General features: G+C 35.1%; 1 protein-coding gene across 4 annotated transcripts in view; it reads left to right on the top strand.

Moving 5' to 3' along the window:
* The window catches only part of RAB28 (RAB28, member RAS oncogene family), a 60,772-nt gene extending 33,872 nt beyond the window's left edge, over positions 1-26,900 (top strand). The window contains exons 5-8 of one of the 4 annotated variants that reach the window (XR_007777398.1): positions 17,073-17,176; positions 19,993-20,070; positions 23,017-23,181; positions 26,225-26,900. Coding sequence is in view for 3 of the 4 variants with exons in the window: in XM_050973268.1 (XP_050829225.1) it covers positions 17,073-17,176; positions 19,993-20,070; positions 25,197-25,289 (275 nt within the window). In the remaining variant the exon portion in view is untranslated. Of the gene's footprint in view, positions 1-17,072; positions 17,177-19,992; positions 20,071-22,888; positions 22,925-23,016; positions 23,182-25,196; positions 25,356-26,224 lie in introns of those variants that run through there. The other 3 variants (XM_050973268.1, XM_050973267.1, XM_009099506.4) reach the window with 3 other exon arrangements.
* Positions 26,901-27,135: the final 235 nt, after the last annotated feature.

Here is a 27,135-nt window from a genome sequence, read left to right on the forward strand (position 1 = left end):
TTTCATCTTCTTCATACACTTTACACCTTGTCCCTTGTGATTGGTGCAAAGGCAATTCTCTCAATGTTGTTGATTTTCTTTTCATCCATAGATGACCAGGAGTCATCTAGGAAGTGTTGCATCATCAGCCCAATATACAAGGCTTTATTTTCTTTCTCCTTCTCCTCCTTCTCCTCCTTCTCCTCCTTTTCCTCCTTCTCTTCTCCTCCTTCCCGTCTCTTCATGTGTGGCTTACTTTGCATACTTTTTTACTCTATTAGATGTCTTACATAAGTTCTAACAGCTTCTTTGAATAAACTTGATGGATGAACTACTAAATTCTGTTGGTTTAAATAGTAGCTGTACTAGTGTATTGAAGAAGTTTTCTTTTGGAGCTGTTACAGTCTACAGAATACATAATCCACATGAATTAATATGGCATTTCCTTCATAATCCTATGCATTTTCTGCCTTAGAGCTACTTTTATGTTTTTTGTAAGAACTTTAGTAAAATGGACCTTTAAATATGTGTTGATATCCAGAATTCTTATATTCTCATAGTGTGCTTTTCTACTTAACGTATGCAAGTAGAAATAAGCTGTGCCATTTTTATTCTTCCCGTGGGGTTTTTGTTAGAATTTTGTATTTAGTGCTGTGTATTAAGTAATTAGGCCAAGAAGGTAGAACTTTTGTGAGTATTCTGGTGCTTAAAAATGTAGACTGCTGTCTGGTGGGGTTTTCAAATGGGCTTGAACCATTGCCTAGCTGCCCAGTTGCTTTTGTACTTTAAAAAGTGCCCCTAGGAATGCCTGCTTTCATCTTTCAATCTCTCAGTACCGTTGCAAGTGTGACTCCAAATGTTTAATTCTTCCAAGAGGATGTCTAAATGTAGGGGAAGTTCATTATTTTGATAACCAAACCAGTAAATATATGGCAATATTAATGAGATAGTTATGACTTGAGTGTCTGAGTTCTTTGAGTTTCTAAACAAATTTGTGAATAACATTGGAACCTGTGAAGCCACTTCATTCTGGAAATAATTTTAGGATTGGTCCGAGGGAAAAGCATAGTAGACATCACAATTCTATTATATTTGCAAAACACAATTTAGCTAAATTTTGCAAAATGTTTATGAAGAAACATAGAGTTAACTTCTCTTTAGCTAATAAAATAACTTGAGCGTGGTGTGCACTTAGTGTAGGGAAACTGATTTTGTGTGTTTACTCTACCTCACTTCTTGCTCTGGAATTGTTTTCCCTAGCATCAGCACAGCTGCATCATCCACTTCCACAGTCCTTTTAACCTCCGCTTTTAATTAAAAAAAAATTAAATCTGTTTAAAGCTTCCCATTTAGTTTTGGGAAAATAAAAGTTCACATCTAGCTTAGACGTGTGTGAACAGCTGTTAAAAGCCACAAGCAAAACGATACTTATAAAAGTGGTGGGGGAAATTTTAAGAGCAAGCTGCCAGTTTGAATGTACTTTTCAATAGCTCTTCACTTTCAGCCAAATGGTTTTAACAATAATTTTCTTTGAAAAAAACCTTTTTTATAGAACCAGCAGCCCAAGCAGTTAGGCCAGTGGTAATAGGAGGCAAGTTGCCATTTCTCTTTAACTTTTTATGAAATTTTTCTTTGAATCTGAGGAAATTGCTCCTTAGAGAGGTTGGAGGGGCTGATGTCCGCCCATGCCCACCCACATGTAAAGTACATCTGTCCCCATTTGATTCTAATGAGGGATCTTGTTCATTGAAATTCCCAAGTTCCAAGACTAAGCATAATACTTCCCTTGTGCCATATTTTGCAGGCATTATAGTCCTGCTCATGGTTTAAGTAGTTTGAGGTAATCATGGGATTTCTCCTCTTTAGTCCAGGTTACTCAATCTGATTAAAATCAGTTGGACAGAAACAGGCAGAGAGTTTATCTGAATATTTAAAAGAAAGAGGTAAGATTTAGACTTTTCCTTGTTCAATCCACCTTCTGAAAGAGAAAAAGCAAAGAGCTGTTCCTTTAAGAACATTTTGTCTTTACTGATATTGGGGGTCTTGGGGCTAGAGTGTAAAATGCTCTATGACCTTATATCCATGTGTACATATCTCTGGGATTTGTTTGAGCAACTTTTTTTGATCCTGTCCTGGCTGGTCCATTCCATAAGTGATACGTGGTTGCTGCAAAGCCTTCCCAGAGGTCTGGTGGCACTTGGAGCAGGCGTGACTTGTCCCACCAGGTTACCCCATGGCAGAACCACACTGAGTTCACTTAGCTTGAGCTTACTGTGTCAGTGCTCATTCAGTGAATGCATCTGGATGTGGAATTGTCTTCAGACAGTTGGGGAGCATCTCAGGTGTAGTCATTGAGTGTTTTGTGTGGCAGTAGAGATGCTACTGAAGTTTCTTCAAAGCTGCAATTTTCTTTTTTTTTTTTTTTTTTTTTTTAATTGAGGTTGTTGGGGTGTCTGCTGGCTTTTAACCTTAGTAGATTATATCCTGTCATAACTGGTGCTGTCACTGGTCTTGGTACTTGTTGCTTTGTTGGTGTGTTGGGGTTTCTGATTGGGTTTGTTTCACTGTTTAAGGTCATGACTGACCAAATAGTCTGGGAAAATACACTTTCAGCATCTAAGTTCTGCTTTAAGTCAGATGTATCTGATTTCTCTAAGTTAAAAATGGAATGAAGCAGAAACTCTTAAAATCACTTTTGGTTTTAGGAAGTTTAAGAAAAGAAATGTTAAAAAGGTTACAAAAAGAAGTTCCAGCTGAACCTAACTTACTTAATATTTTCAAATCAAAATGAATCCTGACAAAAACTTATGAGGGTGCATACACTGTGTTCAAATTTAGCTGTTCTCAGCGATGTATTTCCCACAACACAGCCTGGTCTGAGGTGGTTTTGTGATTGACTTCACCCACTTTCACTTTTGTCCTCTGCAGTCATGGTAGCACTTCCTGGTTTTGTTCACCAATCCAGCATCAAATGAGCAGAACAAAGAGGAGTTCTTCTTGGAATGACCATGTGGATTCCTTTTCTTCTGCAGTGGTGCTATCACTTGAGAAGCTTTGGAAGTGCTCAGCCAGTAGCCCAGGAAAAGCCAGGATCATCCCTTTGATTTGCAATTATGGTAGCTTAAACTACTAAAGAAACTATCACTTTTCTAACTGATTTCAGGCCTGCCTCTTCTGCTGAACCATCTACTTTCTTGATGAGAGTCTTTTTGGTGTGAGGTTAGTTTGGTTGATTTTATTTTTTTTTTCTGTTCTTGTGTGAGAGAGAAATAATAAGAGGGAATTGGATTGCTTTGCAAAGGCAGATGGCTGGGTTAGCTTTGATAAGAGTATGGGCCCTCATTTGTAACAAATTGTGTATAAAGTACTTTTCATATTCCCTTGGTCCCTCTATCCATTATATAGCTTTTAAAGTCTTGGACAAAGTTGTTAATGATTTTTATTCAGTCCCTTGTAGCTAGCCTGATGACTTGGTTCCCTCTGCTCATCTGAGACTGGTTAATACAGTAAAGTTACAATATTAGTATAATCCATTTTAGTGTGTCCACTATTTGATGTTATAAATTTTTATGGGAAAAGGCTTTTGTAGCTTTTGCTCAATATCTGAGTCAATAATAGCTTTCTGTTAAGCTAATGAAGTTCTGGACCACATGTTCACGTTATGATAGAAATTTATGTCAGGGAGACATGAGCTATATGCTCACTCTGCTCAGAGGTAAGAACAGTTCTTCAAGACAGTGATGAACCAACTGATGTATTGATTAAAATTCAGGTAGTTTTTTTTTGCCTGCATGACTAGATTGTGATAATGAAGTATTTGAGTTGGCAAATGCATAGGATTTCTACTGTCTGCTCAGAAATCATCATATTGTTAAGTATAAGTAGCTTGAGTTCAGTTCTTTGTAGTCTTTGAAATGCTGTGGCTCAGTTTAAGGATTAGCTGATAAATTTACTATCATTGATCTGAATGTGCTTGGGTTTAATTTCTCCTGTAGTTGATTGAAATATGTTATATTTATTTACTAAGCAGCCTCACTTTTTTTTGCTTATAAAAAGTCATTTAATATAAAGTTCAGTTGAACTATTAATTTTTTAACTGCCAGTGGAAATCAGTTTGGCTTAGTAATAATGAGTTACAAAAGCTTCCAAATGGAAGAAAAACTGGGCTGCTGTTAAACGGGATTTGATACACATGGAACAGTTAAGCAGTAATAAATTGCCTAGAAACTGAGTAATTTCTCTCAGATATGTGCCAATCTTGTCTCTACATTGAAAAATTTTGGAAGAAGAACTGGTGTTTGAAATTGCTTAATGCTGGAGGTTTATTGTAATAACAGTAATACTGACTTGGCCTGATCTTTGAACATTTAAGGCTTGCTTTTATATCCCAGTGAATGATTTCATGTTCATTTATAATTTTTGTTGTGGGAGAGTTCCCAGAGGGGTATGTAGGAGAAGCACTAAGTGTCTCCAACTCCTTATTACATCTGCTGGAACCACAAAGGAATCAAGCATGGAAGGGCCCTGGAGTTAACCTGGGTTGGCTCTGGTAGGAGCAAGTAATTCAGAGTTTTGGATAAAAGCATCACACTGGAGAGGATAGCCAAACATAGCTGTTGGCCTGATGTCAACAGAAGCATACCTGTGAAAACAGTCTGTGTAGATGGATGCAGCAGTAGCCATCCAGAATGCTGGCATGGGCCCTCTGAGGAATTGGGATTTTTTTTAGGTGAATGCTTTTTATAGAAGTAAGTCTGATATTAATAGTTCATTTTTATGGCTTCATGAAATAGATTACTCTGAGATATGTTCCTATGCATTATTTGGAAAACACTGTTTTAGGAACTGCTAGGTAAGGATAAGACTGTTTTTTGATGTTTTAATATGTCGAGATTTACTATTTTTTTTTGGAATAAAGTATTTGTCCAACTCTACTTAGTATGGAAGGGGCTGTATAATGTTTAAATAATAGACAGAACTGGAAATTGGTTCCAAGATTTTGTAGGGGTTTGGTGGGGGGAGGGTAGATGGAATTAGTTTTGATTTCTGTCTAGAGCTACAGACTGCATCTCACATCTTAATAAATAGATATCTGCCTTTAATAATATGAAAAAATTAGTTTTTCATATGCAGTAATGAGACTGACTTTGTTTACTTGCCAGCCCTTTTCAGTGCTGAGAAGGAATTCAGCCCTTGCAAGCTCAAGGAGGCTGCAGTTCCACAATTGGTTGGCCTTGTGGTGAAGCACGTTTGCAGCTTGAAGTTACCACCGCTGCTCCATGGGAAATCGGATCTGAGACTTGATCTGGGTTAAACAGAGCAGCCAAAAAGAAATGGCTATTTTTAACATAGATCAGCTCACTGAGCTTCATAAGCTCACAGGAGCTGCATGGCCTCCTAAGTAGGTGAGGAGGGAATAGTTACCCTCTGGCATGAAGGTGGAGATGAAGAGCCAGGAGTGGGACTGGTGAGATTTTCCAAACTTTGGTGCTGGCATCAGTAGGTCTTGAAACTGTGACTGCAGAAAGACACAGATGTGAGTGAAGGCAGGATGTAAGAAATGTTGTATAAGTTTTCATAAAGATTGCAAGACTCTGAATTAATGAAAGCATAGTGAGCTTTATATTTTATCCCTTTCAATCCTGTAAATATTCATAAATTTTAGAATGGTGTCATTTAGTAGTCCTCATAGTACTTAAATGATGATGACTGTACTTCATCCTGGTATTGATAAATTCTGTGATGATGTAGTAGATACATGAAAACTAGAGAAGATGTTTGAAAGAGATGAAGAAAAGCTGATCCACACATGGCTTGTGGATATATTGGACTAGCACCATCTTCTGAATATTTAGTACACTGCAACTTCATGTTTTCAATAATGCACTAAAGAACACTTAAAATAATATTCATTCAACTTAGAATTTCAGAAATTGCATAACTATAATTTTTTTTTTTTTTACATTCTGTTGACCTTTTAGAATTGTTAAATTCAACCAAAGCAATGGACATCTCTGTTTGGATTAGTAGGAAAATAGGCTTTTTGGTTTTTACCCTTTTTTAACCTCTGTCCTAAAACATACCTTTAATAACATAAAGAGGAAAGTAATTTTTGAAAAAAGCTATTGAGCCCAGCAGTTTGTCACTGTAGCTCAGCTAAATCAATCTAAACATGTTTTTTGACTTTCAGCAATCCTGATAAAAATAGTTTCATGTTGAATCAGAGAAGAGTTTTTTTGTTTTTTTTTCTATCAGCAAGTCTCGTTTTAAAGTGCTGGGGCAGTCATTGAAGTTCATTTCAGGAAACTTTGGAAACTACTTATCAAACCCAGTAATGTCTAATCTAAAGAGAAATGTGGTTTTTGAAGTTAGTCACATAGAAATGAACTTATCCCTAGTAGTGCATATGAGCATTTAAAAAATATAGTGCAGCCATTGCAGCATTGAAAATACTCTCAAAATATTATGAATCAAATGTTTTTGTGTTTCTTATATGTTCTCCTTAAAGGGTAGTCTTAGACTGGTGAGGGAAAATCTTCATTTTAAGTGGTATAAATTTTTTTCTTGTTGGTATTGCTAAAATGTTAGCAATTAGAACATGATGTCTCACTTGAAACTTGATTTTCTTTCAATGTTTATGCCTTATTACTGTGTTTATGAAGGATGCTGGATCAAAAAAAGTGAGTTATATATATTACTTACAGAAAATTTTAAGAATGCAAGAAGAAATGCAGCAACTAGAGTTTCAGAGATGCAAAAGAATAATTTTCATGCTCTACTGTATTTGATTTATGGTTCTTCATTAGCAGAATTTCTTTTTCTCAGAGATAGTTACACTAATGCTATTGCTGTATAATTTATAATTTCATTAAACATGTCTTTGTGTAATGTCGGTGTTTTAGTGTTCCTGTGGGGACTGGAATCCATTCCATGCCTAATCTACATGGTATTAGGCATTGGGGATTATGGTTTGTGTGAACACAATTTATTTTTCTTTGCTTTGCTTTCTCAGCATCATTCAATAAACATTTTCAACTGTGTTCCTGTCCTGTGCTGTTAACTGTGCCTGCCCTGTGATTTTTATAATTGAACTAATATAGCAAGAAAAATTCAGCTGGGTTGTGTTCCCCTATCCTAGGCTTTTTCTCATTTCTCCTTGTCTTTAGGAAATAGGCACTCATAAAGATGTTTGAGTCTAGATTAACACATTTAACTTAACTTTATAACTTAAATTTTTCATTGGCACAAAGATTAGGAAGTGAACACAAGTGTTAAAGAAGATGAAAGATGACTTAGTGGACAAAGCAGTCAATTGATGGCTCAATGAAATTTCCTGTGATCTTAGCAAGGCATTAAATTTATGTTTTCGTATGTGTTTCATTTTCCCTTTGTAAAAACAAGAATGGTATTTGCCTAATTGACTGGGAAGCAAATTAGTCAGCAAATGATCTGTTACTAATTGCAAAGGGTTTATAAATTGCCACTAGGGCCATATAAGAATCTGGCTGACAGGATAAAAAGCAACATTGAACAAACTGTCTTCTCTCCAGGATGAGGTTGTAATTTTAGGACATGTTTCTGTGTGGAAAGTTAAAACTAATTAACCATAGGTGTGAAATTAGGCAACATCAAAGTCTTGTGACATTATACTTTTGAGAGAATAGCATTAGTTTGCTGAAGGCAGGCTGTTCATTCTCCATACCAGAGTGCACAAAAGTTTCATGTTCTTTTTCATTCACAGCCCGGCTTGATTTGTTATGCTTACCCTAAGGATGTGTTTGTTTAGGTCTGTACACTGCAGTAAACAGAGATACATCATAAAATCATCTGCACAGAGGTGTGTGCACCACATCTAAACTCCTTGTGCCTCGATTAGTGCATTCTGAGTTCACTGTCTGCTGCCTCAATAGATCTTCAGTGTACTTGCCCACTTGAGTTGCAGGGTCGGGAGAGAACAGTCAACAGTGCCTTTCGTCCACCTCTCTTGCTTTCTGTGGCCTTACCCTTTCAAAAGTAAAAAAAAGTAGAGTACTTGCAGTTATGTTTTAATCCTAAAATAATATTCAAGGTGGCTCAAATTTGTATTAGTTTAATAATATAATCTTTTCTGAATACTTGTTTCCAAAAATGTCAGCCTTAGGAGTAGGGGTAAGTGGTACAGGTACCTAACAGAAGAGATCAGATTCCAGCTGTCAGTGTAGTCTTAGTCCATTCAGCCAAATGACAAATGGTTGCAAGAAATTCTGCCAAGAATTTATTAAAAATGAAAATGGGAAATGTCTAGCTGGGGAAAAAAAATCTTGTTTTTTCTTTAACTGTCTCTTTAAGCTGTGTAAGCCAGTCATCTGTCATCCTAGTTTTGAAAAGAAACTTGGGTGTATTGTTTTTTCCTTCGTAAGAAATTTTACTTTTGTATGAAAATTTGCCTGCTGTTTGTATTTGGAAAGGTTAACATCATCTTAAAAATGACCTGCCATCTACCAGACATTAAACATGCTTGTTATTAGGCAAGAATCCTGTCACACTGTGTCCTCTTTAGTTAGCTGCACTTGATGTGCTGAGATGGAGGCATTTACTTCTGGCTGCTGTTCTTCTTTTCTGTTAAAACCTATTTTTAATCTTGCAAGTGTTAACCTAATTAACCTAAGATGCTCAAGAACCACAGTGTTTTAGAGCTTTAGCAGAAGTGCTGTAATTGTTTGTTGTTTAACAGTATTTGAAAGTCTCATTTAATATTGGATATTTTTTGTAAATAGAAATTAATGTAATAACTGCAGCTACTTTCATAAATCAGAGAACTTGTCATGCTAAACACATTCTTTTTTATTATTTCCCATGTTAGAACAAACTCTCAGCCTCATCAGTTTTATTTTAATGTGTGAAATATTCTTATTCCAAGAAGCTCAGTATTTGCGTCTTTCTATGACATTTTTTGGACAGGAAAGATAATTCCACATAAGCTTTGTACAAATAAGTGGAGACTTATATGAGGGGTGTTCATAAAACCAGGCAAACCTCATTCACAGGTATGACGTCTTTCTGTTTTTAAGCAGAGACCTAGGAATTGTTCACCTTTCCTATCCCATATTAGGCATACATTTTCATGTCTTGTATATGTTGGAATCTGTCATTTGGAAGGCACTCAAGTCATAGATTTGTCATTTAAAAAGCTGTGTTTTTCTTTATTGTAATTGAGAAGCATATTTGCTGATAGTTCTAATTTTTTTGGAGGAGGAAGTGTTACAGTGTTTTGTGTAAATTACAAGAGTTCTTAAGCTAACAGTTTTTTGCTTTCTGAAACCAGTGATTTCCTGTTGTAGCTGGAAATGTTAAGTGTAGTTTTTAAATTAATAAAGTGCAGCACCACCTATTATTCTGCATTAGCAAGTCTTCTAATACAACATTTGATTTGTTACTATGTCCTCATAGGAAAGCATCAGCAGTAGAGTGTACATGACAGTGAGAAAGTAAACACATGCTTGCAATCAAATTAATGTATTTCATCTGTCTTCAATTAATAACAATCTGTCATGCTATCTATCTGAGAAGTGGCATAAACAGTTTATTTTGTGTTTGGAATAACTTCCTGGAGGTAGTTAATGTGACATGTAGTTTGTCTGACATGAGTATAACCAGATCAACACTCTAGATGTTTTCTTGATAACCTAAAAAAATTACTGAGAAAATCTGTACTGGAACTATATTTATATTTCCTTTTGAGCTTCCTTAAATCAGAGTAGGGGCATAGTTTTCAGGACTTCCATGAAAGAGTTTTCTTTTCTTGGCAGTTACACAATTTTAGTGTGAGAAAAAGATTGAAAGTATTAACAGAAAATTAACTATGAAATGCTGCAGTTTGCACTCTAACATTTGGGATTGAATATTCGAAAATGTGTGCTGTAGTAATTTAGAAGTACCAAATCAAAACAGATTTTCAAAAAGCCAGCTGATACACAAAGTCTGGTAGTGCTTCAGACCAGTTCATTGGCAAATTAAGTTATTTCTGTATAAATCTGATTATATTGGATAATAATAATTAGATATTAGATGCTTTTTTTATTTACACAGAAAGAACCTTTGTGTCCAAATAGAAAATGAAAGTGCAGTTGCTTGAAGATCTAAGTAACCTATTGAAATACTCCTTAAAATCTGAGACATAATGAAATAGCTCCATGTTTTAGTGGGAGAACAGGAGGTTGCTGGTAAGCTATGCAGTAAAAAACTGGGGAGGGTTTTTTTTGTTGCCTTTTTTTTTATTTCACTTTTTTCTTTGGATTGATGATAGAATTAGGATTAAAACCAGCTAATATTGCTTATGGCAGAAGAGGCTTGGAAGGGGGTTCCTTCAGGCCAGAGCAGTGGGCCATGCTAAGATATTCTCTGTTGACGTGCTATGAGACAGAGGTCTGATAAACTGGAAAGTAAATCCTTTTGCCTAGAATGTTGTTTTCAGTGTTCAGCTTGATTTCTGGTTTATTTTTTAGAATAGTGGATATTTGGCACCTCTTGGAGAAATCCCTCTTTTAATTCCCTCTTTCATGCACGTTTGCTTACGCACGGAGGAAGCAGAACCGTCGCGTTCTGGAACAAACCGACTGTGCTTGTTGAGCAGCGTGCACTGCATGAGGACTGTGCTGTAGAACAGTGGTGTTGTCCTCAGTCTGCTAGGTTTTCAGGTGCCCAAGCCAGCTTTGTTCTTAAGAAATGAGTCAGAAATTATACCAAAAAATAGGATGAAAAAGACATTGTCATATACAGACTCCTTTTTTAATGACCCTGGAGTATTTTCAGAAGAGAAAATGTGTACATAATTTTAAGCACATGTAAATCAAATTAATAAATTATTAAAGCATTTTACTTGTCATGTCTGTGTGGGCTAATCGTGATAGCTCATTATTTAAACATTATGTAATTGTATACCTTGTGTGCACAGCTGCAAATACTTTGCAGAAAGATTTATATTTCATTTTTCACAGCATACTATAAAAGAACATATTTTTGTGTGGTACCATAGATTAATAAAGATGTTTACTCATAACTTTAAAACTACTCTTAGTTATATTGAAATATGAAATAGCTATAATATGTAAGATAAATAAAAAACCAGAGAGTTGTAACTTCATTTATGTGTTACTACCAGCTTTAATGGAAAATACTGTTATCAATTAAAAAAAGTTCATCTTAAAGAGAACTGCCCCTTTGCAACAGAATCCTTTGCAGTTTTTACATTTCAAGGTCTGAAAGCAGGAGATTGTCAGATTTGGGTGGAGAGGCATTTCTTTACTGAAACTCTAAACTGTTTCTTGTTTCTTTCCATGCATATGGTTTAGAAATAAATGGGTTAGTTATCACTGGTATAATCATTGAAAACAGATTTATGGTTTGCAAGTGTAATCTCACAATCCAGGGGAAGTCCCAACAAAGTATTAAACACTCAGACTTGTTTCACATGCATTATACTCAGTTGTCCATGCTGTCCTCAGCAAGTACTGTCACTAGTTTCTCAGCTGCTTGGAAGTACCTGTACAAGTTACAGACAGTTTTTGTGTTTCTTCCAAAATTACAAGGAAGATGCATGCAAAATGGAAGTTTTCCTACTTAAAAAAAAACCCTGTAATTTTACATGGAGCTCTTCTCCCATGAAAGAAGACTGGCAGTCCTGGGGGAAAGAGTGATAAATAAAATGAATAGCAGCCTTTACATTCTGCACACATGATGCTCTGTTGTCTTTTTAGAGTATGTGCAATTATTTACTTCTAGTTTTGAAAGATTATAAAACCAGAACATTCATCATTCTTCTGACCTATTATACATATTTTAAAGTACTTCCTGGGTTTGTCTTTGTACCAGTATTAGATAAATTGTTACATGTATTTTATTATTGCCTTAATTTTAAGACAATACAGTTCTGGGATTAGATATCACACTCTACTCCTCACAGCAAACTGGTGAGCTAATTATACTGCTCCTAACTCCTGGATTTTAGAGAGGCAGGTGAGTTCAAGTAGTTTTTATGCTGCTACATCAGAAATGGTGTAGTGGAATGGAAAGGATCGTCTCTGCATGGTGGTGCTGTGTGGTTCATTGCAGGCCATTTTTTAACTTATGGAATCACACAAGCATCTAAATAGTGGAAGAGAGAAAATTTTGACATAAATTTATTTACCATTAGTGGTTTCAGAGCCAAAAGCAGCAGAACGATTCAATCAAGATGGAATTGCTGTTGAATGGCAGGGTGTGAGTAGATTGTAAAGCACTCATTTGTGTTTTATCTAGTACTTTTAAAGGTTTTTCCATTCCCTTGCCACAGCCCAATAAACTAAAATTTCAGTGACTTAATTTCTCAAGTGAATTCATATAGACTTTTGATTTTGAAGAATTTATGCTGTCTCAAGTATTTCCTCAGAATTTTTTAATCATAGGATAGATATCTTGCCTTGCAGTATTTTAAAGTATGGTTTCTTTTTCCATTTTGATTTAGCATTGTCCGTGAGATTTTCACGTCAAATAATTGATGTATAATAGTAATTTCAAGAGTAGTTATTGAAAAGCCTTTTATAGATCACCTGAAGATATAACCTAATCAAGTCTCTCTGGTTATAACTTAATCTTACGTTTTTGTCCTTCTTTGAAATGTCACTTGCAGTGTTGTTCTTACAGGTGGTTTTTTTTTTCGTTTTTTTTTTGCCTTCTCTGCTGGTTTTGGCTGAGATAGAGTTGGTTTTCTTCCAACTCTAGACATAATGAAATAGCTAGAAGTCTTCAGGAATGCCTTAGAGGGAGTATCCTTGGGATTTCTGTGGGAGTTCAATACTTTCCTCCTAGATTCTGTTTTCTCTTTTCACCTCACTAGATCTCTGTTTAATCTCACCTATAAATCAAAATGGAGCTCCTTGGAATTCATGAGAAGCAAGCATTTTAGTAAGTCTTACCTACTTTTGCAACCGCAGATGTTGATCCATGCTTGCTCAGAGATTTGTTTGCCTTGCTGAGAGCTGCATCTAAATTCCCAAAGTTTCTAATCTGTTTTTGTTGTTCTGTTATCTTTATGAGATGCCTGTACATTCAGATGTGCATCAACCTCTTATGGAACAGCACTTTATCTTGCTAGTGTAATTGAAATGACTCTTCATACTAGAAAAGCTTAAAGATGAATGCTTAGTCCTATTTTGGAGAATCAACAAGATGGGCTCTTTAGAGGATAAGCAAGGCAATGGAGATAAATTTTGGAGAATATCTGACAGCCATGTATTTTTTGTAGTTGTCACTTTAGGCTTTTAGTGTGTATTTCAGGCATAAAAATGAGCAAAGCTGCAACAGTCTATACTGTGGATGCCTTTTCTTTGAAAGGGACTTTGAATATACCTTGGAGGCTGATGAGCCCCCTTTTCCTGTCCTCATCAGGTTAGTCAGGGGAACAATACTATCTCCCTCTCTTTCCCCCATTGCTCATGATGTTCCTCTGCTTCTCTTGATACAAATTTTCATGTAAGTATTCCATTTAGTGCAAATAAATTAAGTGGTTCCATTCTAGCCAGGGAATTAGCAACATACTCCTTTGACATTTTAACAATTGCTGTCATAATGTGTACTTTTAACTGCCCTTTCTGCCTGTTGATCCCATTTTTAAGACATTTAGTATTTTTGAAATGATAGATCAAAGAAATACCCTCACTACATTCTCCAGCATTTACACATCTTGAGCTTGCCTTAGCTTTTCATGATCAGAAAACATACTTTAATGCAGATAAGAGAGTTTGTATTCAAGCACTCAATCAGAAATACTGGTTTGTAACATTTGTGTGCTGTAGAGTGTCACTGTTTGCAAATAGTTAAATCTCTTTCTACTTCTCAAACTTGTGTCTTATGTCCTTTTTGTCTCCTTTATATTCACCCCATTGTGAATCTCTAGCCATCAGTTTGTATTCTACTTGGTAAAAATGAAGCTATTAATTTTGCCCTGCTGTTATCCCCTTTCTCATTCCCTCAAGATGAAGAGGATGACTGTACCATCTGGCACGTAAACTTCACTTTGGGCCTTTCTCTAAATGTTTGTGTTTGATGTGTGGCCAAATCTTGCAGATTCTTTCTTTGAGACCTTTGTTAGATATGGCCTAGCATAGCCATTACCAGAGTTAAAATGTTCTAATTTTGTATCTAAATTTCAATAATTCCTTTTTCTTGGCCATTGCTGTGTTATCTAGTCATTTAGAATATTCTGCAAGATCGTTTTCCAGGTTTATAAAATCAAATGGTATTTATGTATCTTATTCACTTTCTTTCTATCCAAAACTTATTTGTCTTTGCTGTTAAACTTTTCATGGCTTAAGTGCATTCTCGAATCATTCTTCATCCCAAGATACCTATTCCTGCTGTTAATTGGCTCATCATATGACCCCACATTGGCCAGCTGTTAGTTTTCTGTCTATAAAGTCCCTGCTTTCCTTATAAACATCTTTTTTAGAAAATCATTTTTCTCCTCCAAATCTCTCCCTAAAGACTTTTTGCTGTGATGTCTAAATAAAAGCTGGAGAAGACTTATCTCCTGGTGTGCTAAGAATTCTGCCTGTAGAGCTGACCAATGTCAGATGTTAAAGAAAAAGGGCTGGAGGGTAACTGTTCACTGTCTTTAGCTGATCTTCAGTAACTGTGATTATGCCCTTGGCCCGTGGGAAATGCAAAGATCATTGTCCTTTATTGACTTCAAACTGCAGTTTTGGGTAGTTAAGCATTTATTAACTCTTGAAACTCTTCTTTTGCTAAAATTGTGCCCTTTTTCACCAAGAGCTAATGTAACATGAATCACCTGTCATTGAATGGGCTCTGAATGCACACATGGACAGTCACCTGCCAGTTCCATGGCATGACAGTGCCTCTACAGCTCAGAGTACACAGCCCAAAATTCAGGAGGCAGAAAGTGAAGTACTTGTGACTGGGGAGAAGGACTGAGAAGTACACAAAGTTAAAAAACATAATTACACCTTGAGTTTTCACTTTCAGTCTGTTTGTTTCTATGATTTAGTGTGCTTTAATTTCTCTTCTGTAGTAAATTATATACTCCACTGGCCTTATATTATTATTGATATTTCTTCATAGGAAATAAGAGGCATTTGAGGATGATTTCCAATATGCCTGTGGCATTTTTTGCCTGGAAGTCCATCAGCCTTTTAGCCTCTTGTTTTCTTTGTACACTCTATATTCTGTCCTTCCTGGGAAAGAGAGTTTGAGAGAGATTGTAACTAGTGAACTTGTTTTTATGTACTTATGTAAGCATGTTGTAGTATTTTAAAGGGATATAGTGTAAATGCTGTCTATCTATCTATTTAGTTGTATTGTAATTGTGTGTAGGTTTTTGGAGTTCAGGTATAATCAGAGAAATATAATGAGTGAAATCTGGAGGTGGGGTTAAAGTTCATTTAAAAGTTCATGGAATGAAAATAAAGAAAATACATTTTTATTTTTCCCAAAAGAGTCATCTCACTGTTGTTTTTTCCAAGCTGCACTTAAAACTAATATATGAAGCATAAAAATAATGGTTAATAATGAAATGTTTTAGGCAGTATGCGGTATTTTATTCTTGAAGGCATTTCAAAAGAGTCTGTCTTTTATCTTGGTAGTTATTTTTCAGAGAAAAAAATTAAATGCATGAGTTTTTAACAAAACTGTTAATGGCTTCAGGCTTTATTTTAGTAAATGTATTTGTTCTTCCCTAAATAAAATGGACATTTAGTATTATGGAAAAACTATACTAGAAGCATTAGTGTTAATAGCCTAGTATTTTAGTCCTTCACAAATTAATGTCTGTGGTAACTGGATGATTTTAGGCCTGTTCTTACAAACAAGGCCTTACTGATGTGCAAGGAACAGTAATACGTGTCAAAACCTCCACATTAACCAAGGTAAGCAGTATAAATGGGGTGTAGGAATCCCCTGTTAGGCTAAAAATCTCCAAGAGAAAATCTCCAGAGCCTACAAATTAAAGACCTCCAATATCATTTAAAAATAAAGCCTTTTATGTAGTAGGAGAGCATTTTTTCAGCTGATAATCAAATAACACTATTATACAGGCTTACTAGATTTGCAAATTTACAAGTTTTTACAAGTCAGTTGGGTCCCTTCCTCAGGAAATCAGTTGAAGTTTTTTTTCCTGTATTAACTCAAAGAGCTTGCTTGTCCTTAAATCCATCTGAATATATTTGCCCTATAATTTGACTACATTGAGTCAACACCCTTATAGGAACAGTAATGCAATAAAAAAAAGAGAAACTGTTCAATATAGTTTCCAATTACCTTAGCATCAGATTGGAGAAACTGGAATGTGCACAATAAAACCTGCACAAGAGTTGAGTTCTGTGAGATTTTGGAAGCAACCAGTGCCTTTCAGCATAAAGTACTCATTTGAAAGCTTTACTCTGCTTCTAATGGTTGTAAAGTGATAAAAATGAAAATATGTGTGTGTCTTGAAACGTGCATTTTACTTTTCAAAATTTTCTGAACCACACCTTTGTGGAATTGAAAGTCTCATATGTAAGTAACTTAGCATCACTGCTTTTACTCAGTCAATATTTTATTATAGTGAATGTTTTTGCTTTGCCATGTTCTGCAATAAAATTCTTTATAACTTATTTACATTTTTACTTTGGAAAAATATGTCGATTCAGATGTGCCTGGTGAATTTATTTTGTAAAAATCTTCAGGTTTTACAGGTTACACTGGAATCCCCAATATGCATCTTGCTTGCAAACAGAATATGGAATATTAGTTCTGACTTGTTTTAGTATGTAGCTAGCAGCAGAGTTATTACAAAGTATTTGAGTGTATCCAGAAATAAATTTGTACTTTGAAATATGAATTTGTTGCATTTGGCCGTAAAATTTTAGTTGTGGTTTTATTTCAGTTTTGCAAACAAAATTAGTCTGATATAATTAATTGCTCTTATTTTAGCAAATGATTATAAGAGAAAGAAACTTGCATTTGCATATACCTGTAAAGGAAAGTATTATATCTGATGTGTTTCCAATGAATAATTTCTAAGTTCAGTTACTAAACGGGCTCCAGTGTAATAATTTTTCATTTCTTCACCTTATTTTTAGTTGACTTGGAGCATATTCGCACAGTGAAAGCTGACAAGCACCAGCGATTTTGTCAGGAAAACAACTTTAGTAGCCATTTTGTGTCAGCCAAGACAGGAGATTCTGTAAGTAAAGAAAAACCCCAAACTTGTAGATGTCTGTAGTGTTTTTTTTTGAGATGCAGCAGTTATATTATACTTCACATAATGAACTGTTGAGAACTCAGAGTGCTGCAGGCCCTTTTTTGATTCCCTTTGTTGCATGAAAAGTAGATTTTTGTATGAATGTGTATTATTCTTATTAAATTACAGTGGTTTCTCATCTGATTTTCAGTTTGAGGTACAGATTTTAATGGAAATGATCTGGCTTATACATCAGTGTGAAAGCTGAGACCAGCTAAATCTCTGTTTGCTGTCAGCCTGTAGTTAAGTATATTTCTTCATTCCAGGTGGAGTCCCCTCTATAGACCATCAATATAGAATTTTCCAACAATTGGTAAATAATGTGACAAGACCCTGTTGCAATAAAAGATTTTAATATGAGTCCTGAGCCATGAGAGACATTCTCTTTGCAGCTCCATTGAAATTTGAACATTTTGACATTTGTACCAGATGCTTTGCAGAGTACATTTTTGAACAATCTTTAGACTCTGAGCTAACTGGGTTGTTTGTTTTAGTTGGAAGCATATGAAAGAAAAGGTTCTTTTTCAGTTGACACTATCAGTCAAATTAAATCATATTGTATTGTTTTGTTTGATTTCTGTCTCATGCCTAATGAGTTTGTCGTTCCCATAAAACGGTCTTGTATCTGTCTCCTTAATATTACTGTTGACAAGAAAGTTTAATTTATTTAATGTGATTGAATAGTAAGACCATGGTCAAGTACATGGAAGTATAGTCCACAAATGGAATCACTTGTTAAGGTCTTCGATGAATCTTGTGCAATGAACTGCTTAATTTTGTAAGATAATAGTTTTTCTGTAAAGTACAATAATGCTGCTGTTACAAATGCCAGGAGTCCTGATTCTCTTTATAGTTTGTGTTAAATCCTTGGCATATTTTTTTGTTTAAAGTGTGAAAATACAGGCTTTTTATGCTAGAAACAGAAGAAAAAAAATCATACTACACTTAGTAAAATATGTGTCTGATAAAATGTATTCTTTTCACAAGGAGACCACCAAAATAATTTCATTTTATATTTGATACATTTATCATTGCTAATTATGACAGAATCTTTATTTCAGTTTTTTAATTAAGTCATTAATTACATCAGCATTCCACTATATATATTGATTGTACTTTTCATAGCTTACTGTTTAAAAACAAAAGTAAATCTGAACATGACTAGAAAACATTACCAGGAAATCTCTGCCTGCTAACAAAAGAAGTAGTTTCAATGGTTCATTTTTAGTTTCAATATAAATTTGAATTATCCTTTTCACTGCTGCTGCACACTGATCATTCAGAAGATGGAGTGTTTATCCTAGACAGTGATTTAAGGAGAGGCATCTGCTGTTACTGTGAATATAGACTAGAGGAGTCTTACTCAGTTAAATGATTTGTTTTGTTTATGTCAGATCTTTTCAACAGACTTATTTGCAAAAGATGATTTTGTGTCTATAGAAAATTCTGAAAGTCATCTCAGGGGCAGAAAAAATTCATGGAAGATTTATTATACTAACTGTGTTACTGTCCACCAAATCACATATCTGAAGCATTGCACTTGTGCTTGATGTTTTTTGCGGAGTGTCCTTGGGGCAGGTGATGTAGCTCAAAGCACCTGAGAACATGGTGTGGGTTAAACTAGGTCTCTGAATCTCAGAATCTCTGTTCAGTGTGCCCTTTCTTGTTGTGTAGATGTTGGTAGAACAGACCAGTACTACACCAGGGAGTTGGGAGAAAGAGCAGTTGTTTTGGAAGCAGCCACACTTCATTGGTTGTACACTAATTTATTTGTGGTTTCCATCTTGGGTGTTAGAAGAGATTGTGTAAATAGTATTTTTCTTAATTTTCACTGAAAATGATGGTGAGCATGTACATAGATTTCTTTTTTTTTTTTTTTTTTTTTTTTTTTTTTTTTTTTTGTGGGTGGCAGCTGCATGATGCAAACCAATGCTTGTGAGGTATTTACATGGTGAGCTCAGATGTTGTTAACAGCCCTGCAGATAAAATATAACTTGTAGCTTGGCAATACAGTGTTTAGCAGCACTGCACACTTAAGCTGCTCCTCTTGAACATGTCATATTCTTTAATCACATTTAAAATGCAGTTTTACCTAAACAGTGAGATAGGTGGACTGTCTTGAGATGAATTAAAGCACTTATTTAAAACAGCATTGCCACCCAGTATTATGTGTTAAACCATATCCAAAGTCTAGCTCTGCCAGGCTGCTGCTGCAGCAGGCTCTACAACATCCTGCTTGTTCTTAGGTACTTCAATTCAGGTTATGTTTTGTAAGAGTCTTCAGAACTCTTTCATACTGCTGTTTTTTGGACATATGTAGTAGAGATTTTGGTGATGTCGGTGCACAGTTCTGTTATTCTCAGTTTCAGAAACCTACATCTCCTATTTCACAATACACTATTAATACATTTTTGTGCTCAACATTAGTGAATACCCTTATTCATATTTTATAGCACTGAGAGTAGTATTTGGGAGGTGGGTTGTGTAAAAGCTTGTTTAAACTTAGGTCTCTGGAGGCAAAGTAAAGTGTTGCTTAACAATCCAGCATATTGTTCATTCCTTGTACCATTGTTGAGTTATTTTCTCAAATTTTTAAACAAAATTGAAAGTACCAGATGAGTTTTTTTTCAGATCTGTTTTGCACAGGTCATAATTTTGTATATCATTGTTTACTGTTCAGGAATGGTTTGATATATTTGAAAGAACCTCAAGGATGTCTGTTTTTAATCATTGAAATGCAATTTATTTTCTTTCCATAGGTCTTCCTGTGCTTTCAGAGAATTGCTGCTGACATACTCGGCATCAAATTAAACAAAGCAGAATTGGAACAATCACAGGTGATTTTCCACAAATACATGGATTTTTTAGTATTTGATTTAGTATTAAAAGTGATCTTGTGGATTTATGACTGTTCTTTAAATAAATCTTCATCTATTGTTCTGAAAATAAACATTTGATTTCTCAACAGCTTTTTGAAATATGGTAATTCCTTACTTATCCATCATGATCAACTCTCAGAAAAAAAACATGTTCAAAAATGAAGAAAAAACTTTAGTTCTAAGAATGTTTGTTTAAAAATAGTGCTTAAGATTAGTTTGGAAATTAAATATGTGTGCCTATACAGGTAGCATGGAAGATATTAATGGCATTATATACATGGGTTTAAACTGAAAAATTTTTCTACAACCCAGTTTGAGAAACCTCAAAAAGAAAAATTATACTACAGAGGCAACCCTCTGTAATGACATTTGAGATTACAATTATTTAAATTTATTTAGTGAACCCAAATGTTGCTGTTCTAGTGGTGTAATAACCTAGATCTGCTTTTCAATACCAGTGTTAAACATGTACCACAAAATAAGTCAATAAGTTTATTTTAAATAAATGGCAAAGCATTTCTTTGTACAGCTTGGTCTCCTTCTTTTTGAAATATACAATAAATATGTAATTTCTGAGAGTGCTTTGCCACAGCAGTGTTTGCAATCTGTGTTGAAGTGGTTAACTAGAAAACTGTATTGCAAACAGTAAAATTGTAAAATAAACTTACAGAGCATACTTAACAAGCAATTTAGTTTTAAAAAGCTGTAATTTATAGGCAAGGAAATACTAAGTGTGTCTTTTAAATGTTCTTTTACTACTAAGGTGCCATCCATCTCTTATTTTGAGCTCTGTGATTATTTGTGCTAAATAATTGAGCACATAGAGTTCTTCAATTTTTCCTTGGTTGTTTAGCTAGCACTGGACTATCAGTCCTAGACCTCTCTGTGCTGTGAGTAGTGTTCTGTAACTCAGGTGTAAGATTGTAGAAATGTGTGTATAAATTTAAAAGAGACTGATCGGGTTATATGGAAAACTGTATCATTCTAAAGAAAGAGTCTGGTTATAGATTGTTTTTAAAGTAGGAAGCTCCAAATAGCCCCCATTCAAGAGTACATAATTATGTCAAACTGGTATCAGATTTAAGTAGGCTTCCTTCTAGTTTAGTATTGTAATTAGCTTTTGATGTTGTTGAGTAGATCAATGGACTAGGCAATATATGGGTCAACTGATATTATACAAGTTGCATTAGCAATAGCCTATAAATAGTTAATTTGCATAAATTAAATACTGTGGCATATATTGCTGTTAATGTGAATCCAGGCTCTAATTATCAAAAAAAAAAGGTAAAAAAAAAAATCTCTGAAAAACCACCACCACCGTCAAAAAAAACAACAAAAGAAGAAACAAAGCCAGTAAAGGAATTTGGACAGAAAATAAACTTCACTGTTGCCTTTCAGGGACAACAGAAATCACTATGTGGTGCAAAAGTGTGTGTGTAGCTAAAGAGTGTGAGATGCTTAATTTGCAATGTTCTGTTAATGGGGCATAATTTTAATATACTCCAAACAAGCAATAGCTCTTTGTTATCAGTAAAACCTTCGCTCCTTTTGAGAGGGTTATTTTGAAGGGATTCTAAGAGTTTCCCCAATGAGAATTGTATTGGAATGTGTGTTAACTGTATCTTAAGGCTCATTGTTGTATGGAACCAAATGCCCCCATTACTTCATAAGAACAGAAAAAGGAAAGTCTCTTCATAATCTGGAGAGTGAAAACTTGAACCTTCATATCCTCAGGAAGATAAATTCTCTTGAGAGAAATTCATTTGTCTGCAGTAGAAAAGCCTAATTGAAGTGATGTGCAGATGCTGTTTGCCAGAAGCATGGAGCTGGTCTCTTGGCTGGAAGGAGGTGGTGTTAGAGGACAATGCCATAATCAGGTTTCTGTTCCACCATAGACTCTGGTATGACAGATGCAGGTCCCTTCAGTGTGGTGGTGGTGGGAGTTTTTCCCTCTTCCATCTAAAATGGCCACGTGTCTTCCTTAATTTGTGGGACAGCTATACGAGGTGTGTTCCTTTAAGTTTTTAGGCATTGAGTACTCTAGCTACTGGGCTATAAAATTAGATCAGTGGATAAACAGATGCTAGATAAAAGCTATAAAAATCTAATAAATACAAGACAATAGTAAATGTGACTCATCTGTAAAGTATACAGGTGTTGACTTGGATTTAATCTTTAAATAAGGATTTTAGTTTTTACAAATTTGCACTATTTACACACTGGATTATATATTTGAGTTTTTCATATTTTGTGTAATGTGAGATTTCCTTTTTTTGAAAACTGAGATGGTTCTTGCTTGAATCTGTTTGTCAGAGAACATCAGATATGTTCATTCAATCTAGGCAGTAGCAAAACATAAGATTAAATACTGAATTTGTGTAAAATGCCAACAGTCAAATGCAATATGTGTATTTTTTATTGTCTAGTATTGAGAACACACTTTAAAATTATTTCTAGTGCTTGATTTTGTGCCTGAAGATCTTATTTCATGTGTTTAGGGTTAGTTATGATTGTTATAGTCTAGGAATGTCTTAGATGTGACTCATAGGTGGATACAAATAAGTAAGAGGAATCCCAAACACAGTATTTTAACTTGTATGAATTTGTGGTGTTTGGCTCATGACTTTTGAGCTTTGATGACTAGTAGAACTGCAGATGCTCTTGTGAAAAGTATGTGAGGTTCTTGGTTGCCTTCAAATTAGCAGCACAACTTCTGTTAATTGACTGCAAGAACAAGCCTTAGAGATTGAATTATATTTACTCTGCATTGTTTCAGAAAACAGCTGCAGCAGTTTAAGGTATTAATGCAGCCCAAGCTAGTTGCTGCTGCCCTTTCGTTGGAATGTATTGCTCCCACATCAGAATCAGAACGTGGAAGGTGATCATGTGCTTTGGCCACATCAGGGTGAAGTTGAGCAGCTTAGCTTAAACTGCTGCTGAAAGTTGTTTTAAAGAGAAGCTGCCAGACTGTGCTGAAGTGGATGAGGTGCAAGTACACGTTACATTCCAGCAGCTCTCCTTTGGCAGCAATGATCTCCAGCAGAGGAATAGGACAGACATTTGGGGGTGGTAAGTTTTTAAACTATCTCAGCTAGAGCTACTAAACCTTGTCTGTTAACATGCTGAGATGACTGTTAATCAAACCTTTATTTGGACAAAACTGTGCTGAAACAAAGAACTAGATTACTCTTCATGCGTGACTGGAAAGCAGAGCAAGTTTTTTGAAATAGAACAGTTCCAAAATAAGAAAATTGCAGATTCTGACTTATTTTCAGTCCTCAAAATACTCTCCCTCTTAAATTGCAAGGGTCTGATGAAATGTGAGGAAATAGCTCCTTTATTAATCAAATGTTTTTCTTTCTGTATTTTTTACTTTCAACCGTAGTGTAAAAGCTGCATGGGGTACAGCTTTGTTCCTTGGCATTGGCAAGAGCTAGCATTTTTGTAAGTGATGTGTGGTTTTCTCTCTAACTAAATACTGGTTCAGCAGACCAGTGTGTGTGTGCCAGCTTTGTACAATAAAGTGTTTGGCAGATAAGTCAGATCTGGAATACAGAGCACCTGGACCAAGGAAGATTGTTTCTCATTATTGACAGTGATTTGAACCATGGCAGTGATACACTTGATGTAGAATCTGATGCAAAGAGGCCCAAGTTTTTAATTACCAAAAAGTTCATGAAAGAAATGTTGCAATGATATTTTTAAACTTTTATTTGGATGAAATTCCATTAGAAAATCCAAGTCATTTATGATCATCCATTTTTTGCTACAGTGTAGCTAAGCATAGGTCACTAACCTGCCTGTGTTTACAGGATGGGATTTAGACCAATGTTTGAAGAACAATTAATTGCCTGCTGATTGCAGGACTTTTTCTTTTGGGTTGTTTTTTGCTCCTCAGCTCTAGTCAAAAGATTGGTATGAAGAAACTAGGTCGTGTGAGGTCAGATAATGCTGTTTAATGCTAAAACTCCTACTACCGCCCTACATGGGATTTGGCAACCTTTCTCTTGATAACATCAGGCCAGGAGTCCAGTAAATCATGAGTGTTGTCCACTAGATAAGATAATATGAATGTGATGAATTAAGCTCAAGAAGTGTACTTCAGCAGCTAATAAATCCAGGTCCTTTGCCAGCCTATTCAATTATTGTTGCTTGTTTGACATGCAGGTTTTATTTACAGAGGTAATCTTGAATGTATACTGTTTATATATTCCTAATCCAGTTGATATAATGCTTCCTTTAAAATAATAGAATTTAATTATTTACCAACTAATTTTAACCTTGAAAATATATTGTAGGAAAGGTGATGTATTTAAGAAAAAATATTAAACTGGTTTAGGGTATCTTTCATAGGGGACTTACCTCCTCCGCTGCTTCTTTGCTGAAATTGTTCTATGAATTTTACTTCCCTTTGCATGAACCCTGTATTGACTCTGTATTAATAATGAGAACCCTGTATCCATTACCTGTATTAATAATAAGAAAACTGTTTTGTTGGTTTATCTTTAAGGGGAAAAATGAGAACCTTTTAATTTTAAATGAAGCAAAGAAAAATCAGAACTTAGAGCATTTTGATATGAGATTGTTAATTTGGTCACTGCTTTTGGATTATATATTTAGGTGTAATGTGATAGTTATGTGATGGAAAAGATGCATGTGTACAGCTAATGCACTTGTTATGAGCTGATAATGTAGTATTTAAGTATCTTTGACTTAAAGGAGGAATAGGCCACTGTCATCTTTTCTTCCACTGAATTCCCTGCCTTTTTATTCTGTCCCTTCTCTAGCTTTAATACACTTTTGCTGATTGCATGTATGAGCCTTTCACTTTGGTGCTTTGAGAGGGCATGTTCTGGAAAAAGCTCCACAGGCAGCCCTGGTGCTGAGTGCCGCTTACAGCCAGACCTGATGCTCTTATGTCTGCCTAAGGCCTGAAAATGCACTTTCCTTTTGCTTCTGCATAATCTTGTGTTATCCATTCATTCTTTTCAACTACTGATTAATCTCTCCATTGTTTTCCTTCTCTTTTCTTTTTACATTCTTCTCCTTGCCCTCTATCCATCATGTTGATACATGGTTAACAGAATGTTGTCAGGGCAGAACTAGTGAAATATCCTGAAGAAGATAACCAACATCACACTTCCAACTGCCAGAGCAAAGTCTGCTCAATGCAGTAGTTCAGGTATTGATGGAAAACTTGGTTTGTTTCTTTTTTATAAGCTGCATTGCTTTTACATGAAGTAACAACTGTTAAAGTAAGTTCTTTTGGAAGATTGTGTTTTGTACATGCAAGTACTTGTAATAGTCAACATATTATTTTGGAACTTTGTGTACAATTAATTACATAGTGTTTCTAATAATCAGATAGTCTGTAGAAACTTTGAAACTCTTTGTGTTTCTGTATTCAGTGCTGTACATTCAAAATATTACATAGCTGTCTCAGATAGAAATGGGTGCAAAATATTACATTTCTGTCTCCTTGTGTAAGAGAGCATCAGTCTTTTTATATGCATTGTAAATAGAATGAGTAATATCTGCTAGATCTCTATTAGAGAATAAATATAGTATGCAGAGCTTCTTTTTATGCTAATATAATCTTTCGCCAGTATGCCTATCAAAGCTTTTTAAAATATTGCTGTATTTAAAATTTGCTTTGAATTCTGTCCATATTTTCTGATGAAATGCTTGGAGTAAAGACAAAAAGACTTAGGTACAATTTCCAGTTACCAAAAACTTAGCTACAATTTCCAGTTACAATTTAGGCAGTTATTATTAAAGAATGAATGGCACAACTTTTGCAAATAAATTCTGTTTTATTACTCTGACACAGAAAAATTTTCATGGAAGTAAAACTGCATTCACTGCTTCAGCAAGAAAATTCTACTCCTTTTGTAGTGTTTTGATAACCTACCAAGGCACTTGCTTCTGCTTAGCACGCATAAACCTAGAATTATAATGAGCATTAGCACCTGATAAGGTTTCCTGTAAGGTAGTGAAAAAAAATACTGGTTTGTTTGTGTTTTTCCCTTTGTATTTCATAAAAATCTGTTGAATGTTTTGTCAGCATGAAGTTTCTATTTTCTGATTGTTGCTGTGTTTTCTTTTATGACAGAGAGTGGTGAAGGCAGATATTGTCAACTACAGTCAGGAGCCTGTGACAAGAACCGTCAATCCTTCCAGAAGCTCAATGTGTGCAGTTCAGTGACCACCCTGTTCTTCTCTGGCTAGATACCTTTGCAGTGCTCCTGCCTTCATGCAGGCTCTGGGATACCAGGAACTTTGTTTTAACAGGGACCAGCACAACAATGCCATTAGGGGTTTCAGAAACATCTTCACCATTGTCCATTACAAAGCAGCAGGCAGTTTTTTGACTGGCTCAAATTCAAACATGAGACCACACACTTGAAAAATTTCAGTCTATATGCTTTAAAATTATATTTAAATGAAACTGTATAACTGTGTTTATGTTTCCTCCTCTCTATTTGACTGATACCAGAATAAAAATAGATGAGGAAGCCCTGCACTCAAAATGCTTTTAAAGACATCAGCCTGGAAGGGTATTTTGCCAAAGGATTTTTAATTTTTTTTTTCTTCAGTTATTTGAACTAACACTCAACAAAATGTTTCTTTGAAAAGCTGTTGTTGGAATAATTTTAAACACATAATATATATTTTATCTAGGGATAATTTTGAATGTGTTCAGTTAATATATATACACTTAGCACAAAATGTATAAGTTGTATCCAGTGAGAAACAGTGCTTGAAATAAAGCTGTTGTTATAAAAATAGTTACTTCTCTGAAGTCTCAAATTGTCTCCATGGATGCTCTGAAAAATGCTAGTGTCTTTGTGTATTTTTATTACCACATCAGCATTACTCCTTGCACTAATAGATAGGCTTATATGTCATTATGATTAGGGATGAATCTCAGTCAACAGTTTGGTCTGTAAATGATGAGTGGTATATTCAACATGCATTAGAAACTGTTGATAGATCAATTAGCATCAGTCACTTTAAATAACT

The sequence above is a fragment of the Serinus canaria genome, chromosome 4 (assembly GCF_022539315.1).
Source record: "Serinus canaria isolate serCan28SL12 chromosome 4, serCan2020, whole genome shotgun sequence".
Lineage (NCBI taxonomy): Eukaryota > Metazoa > Chordata > Aves > Passeriformes > Fringillidae > Serinus > Serinus canaria.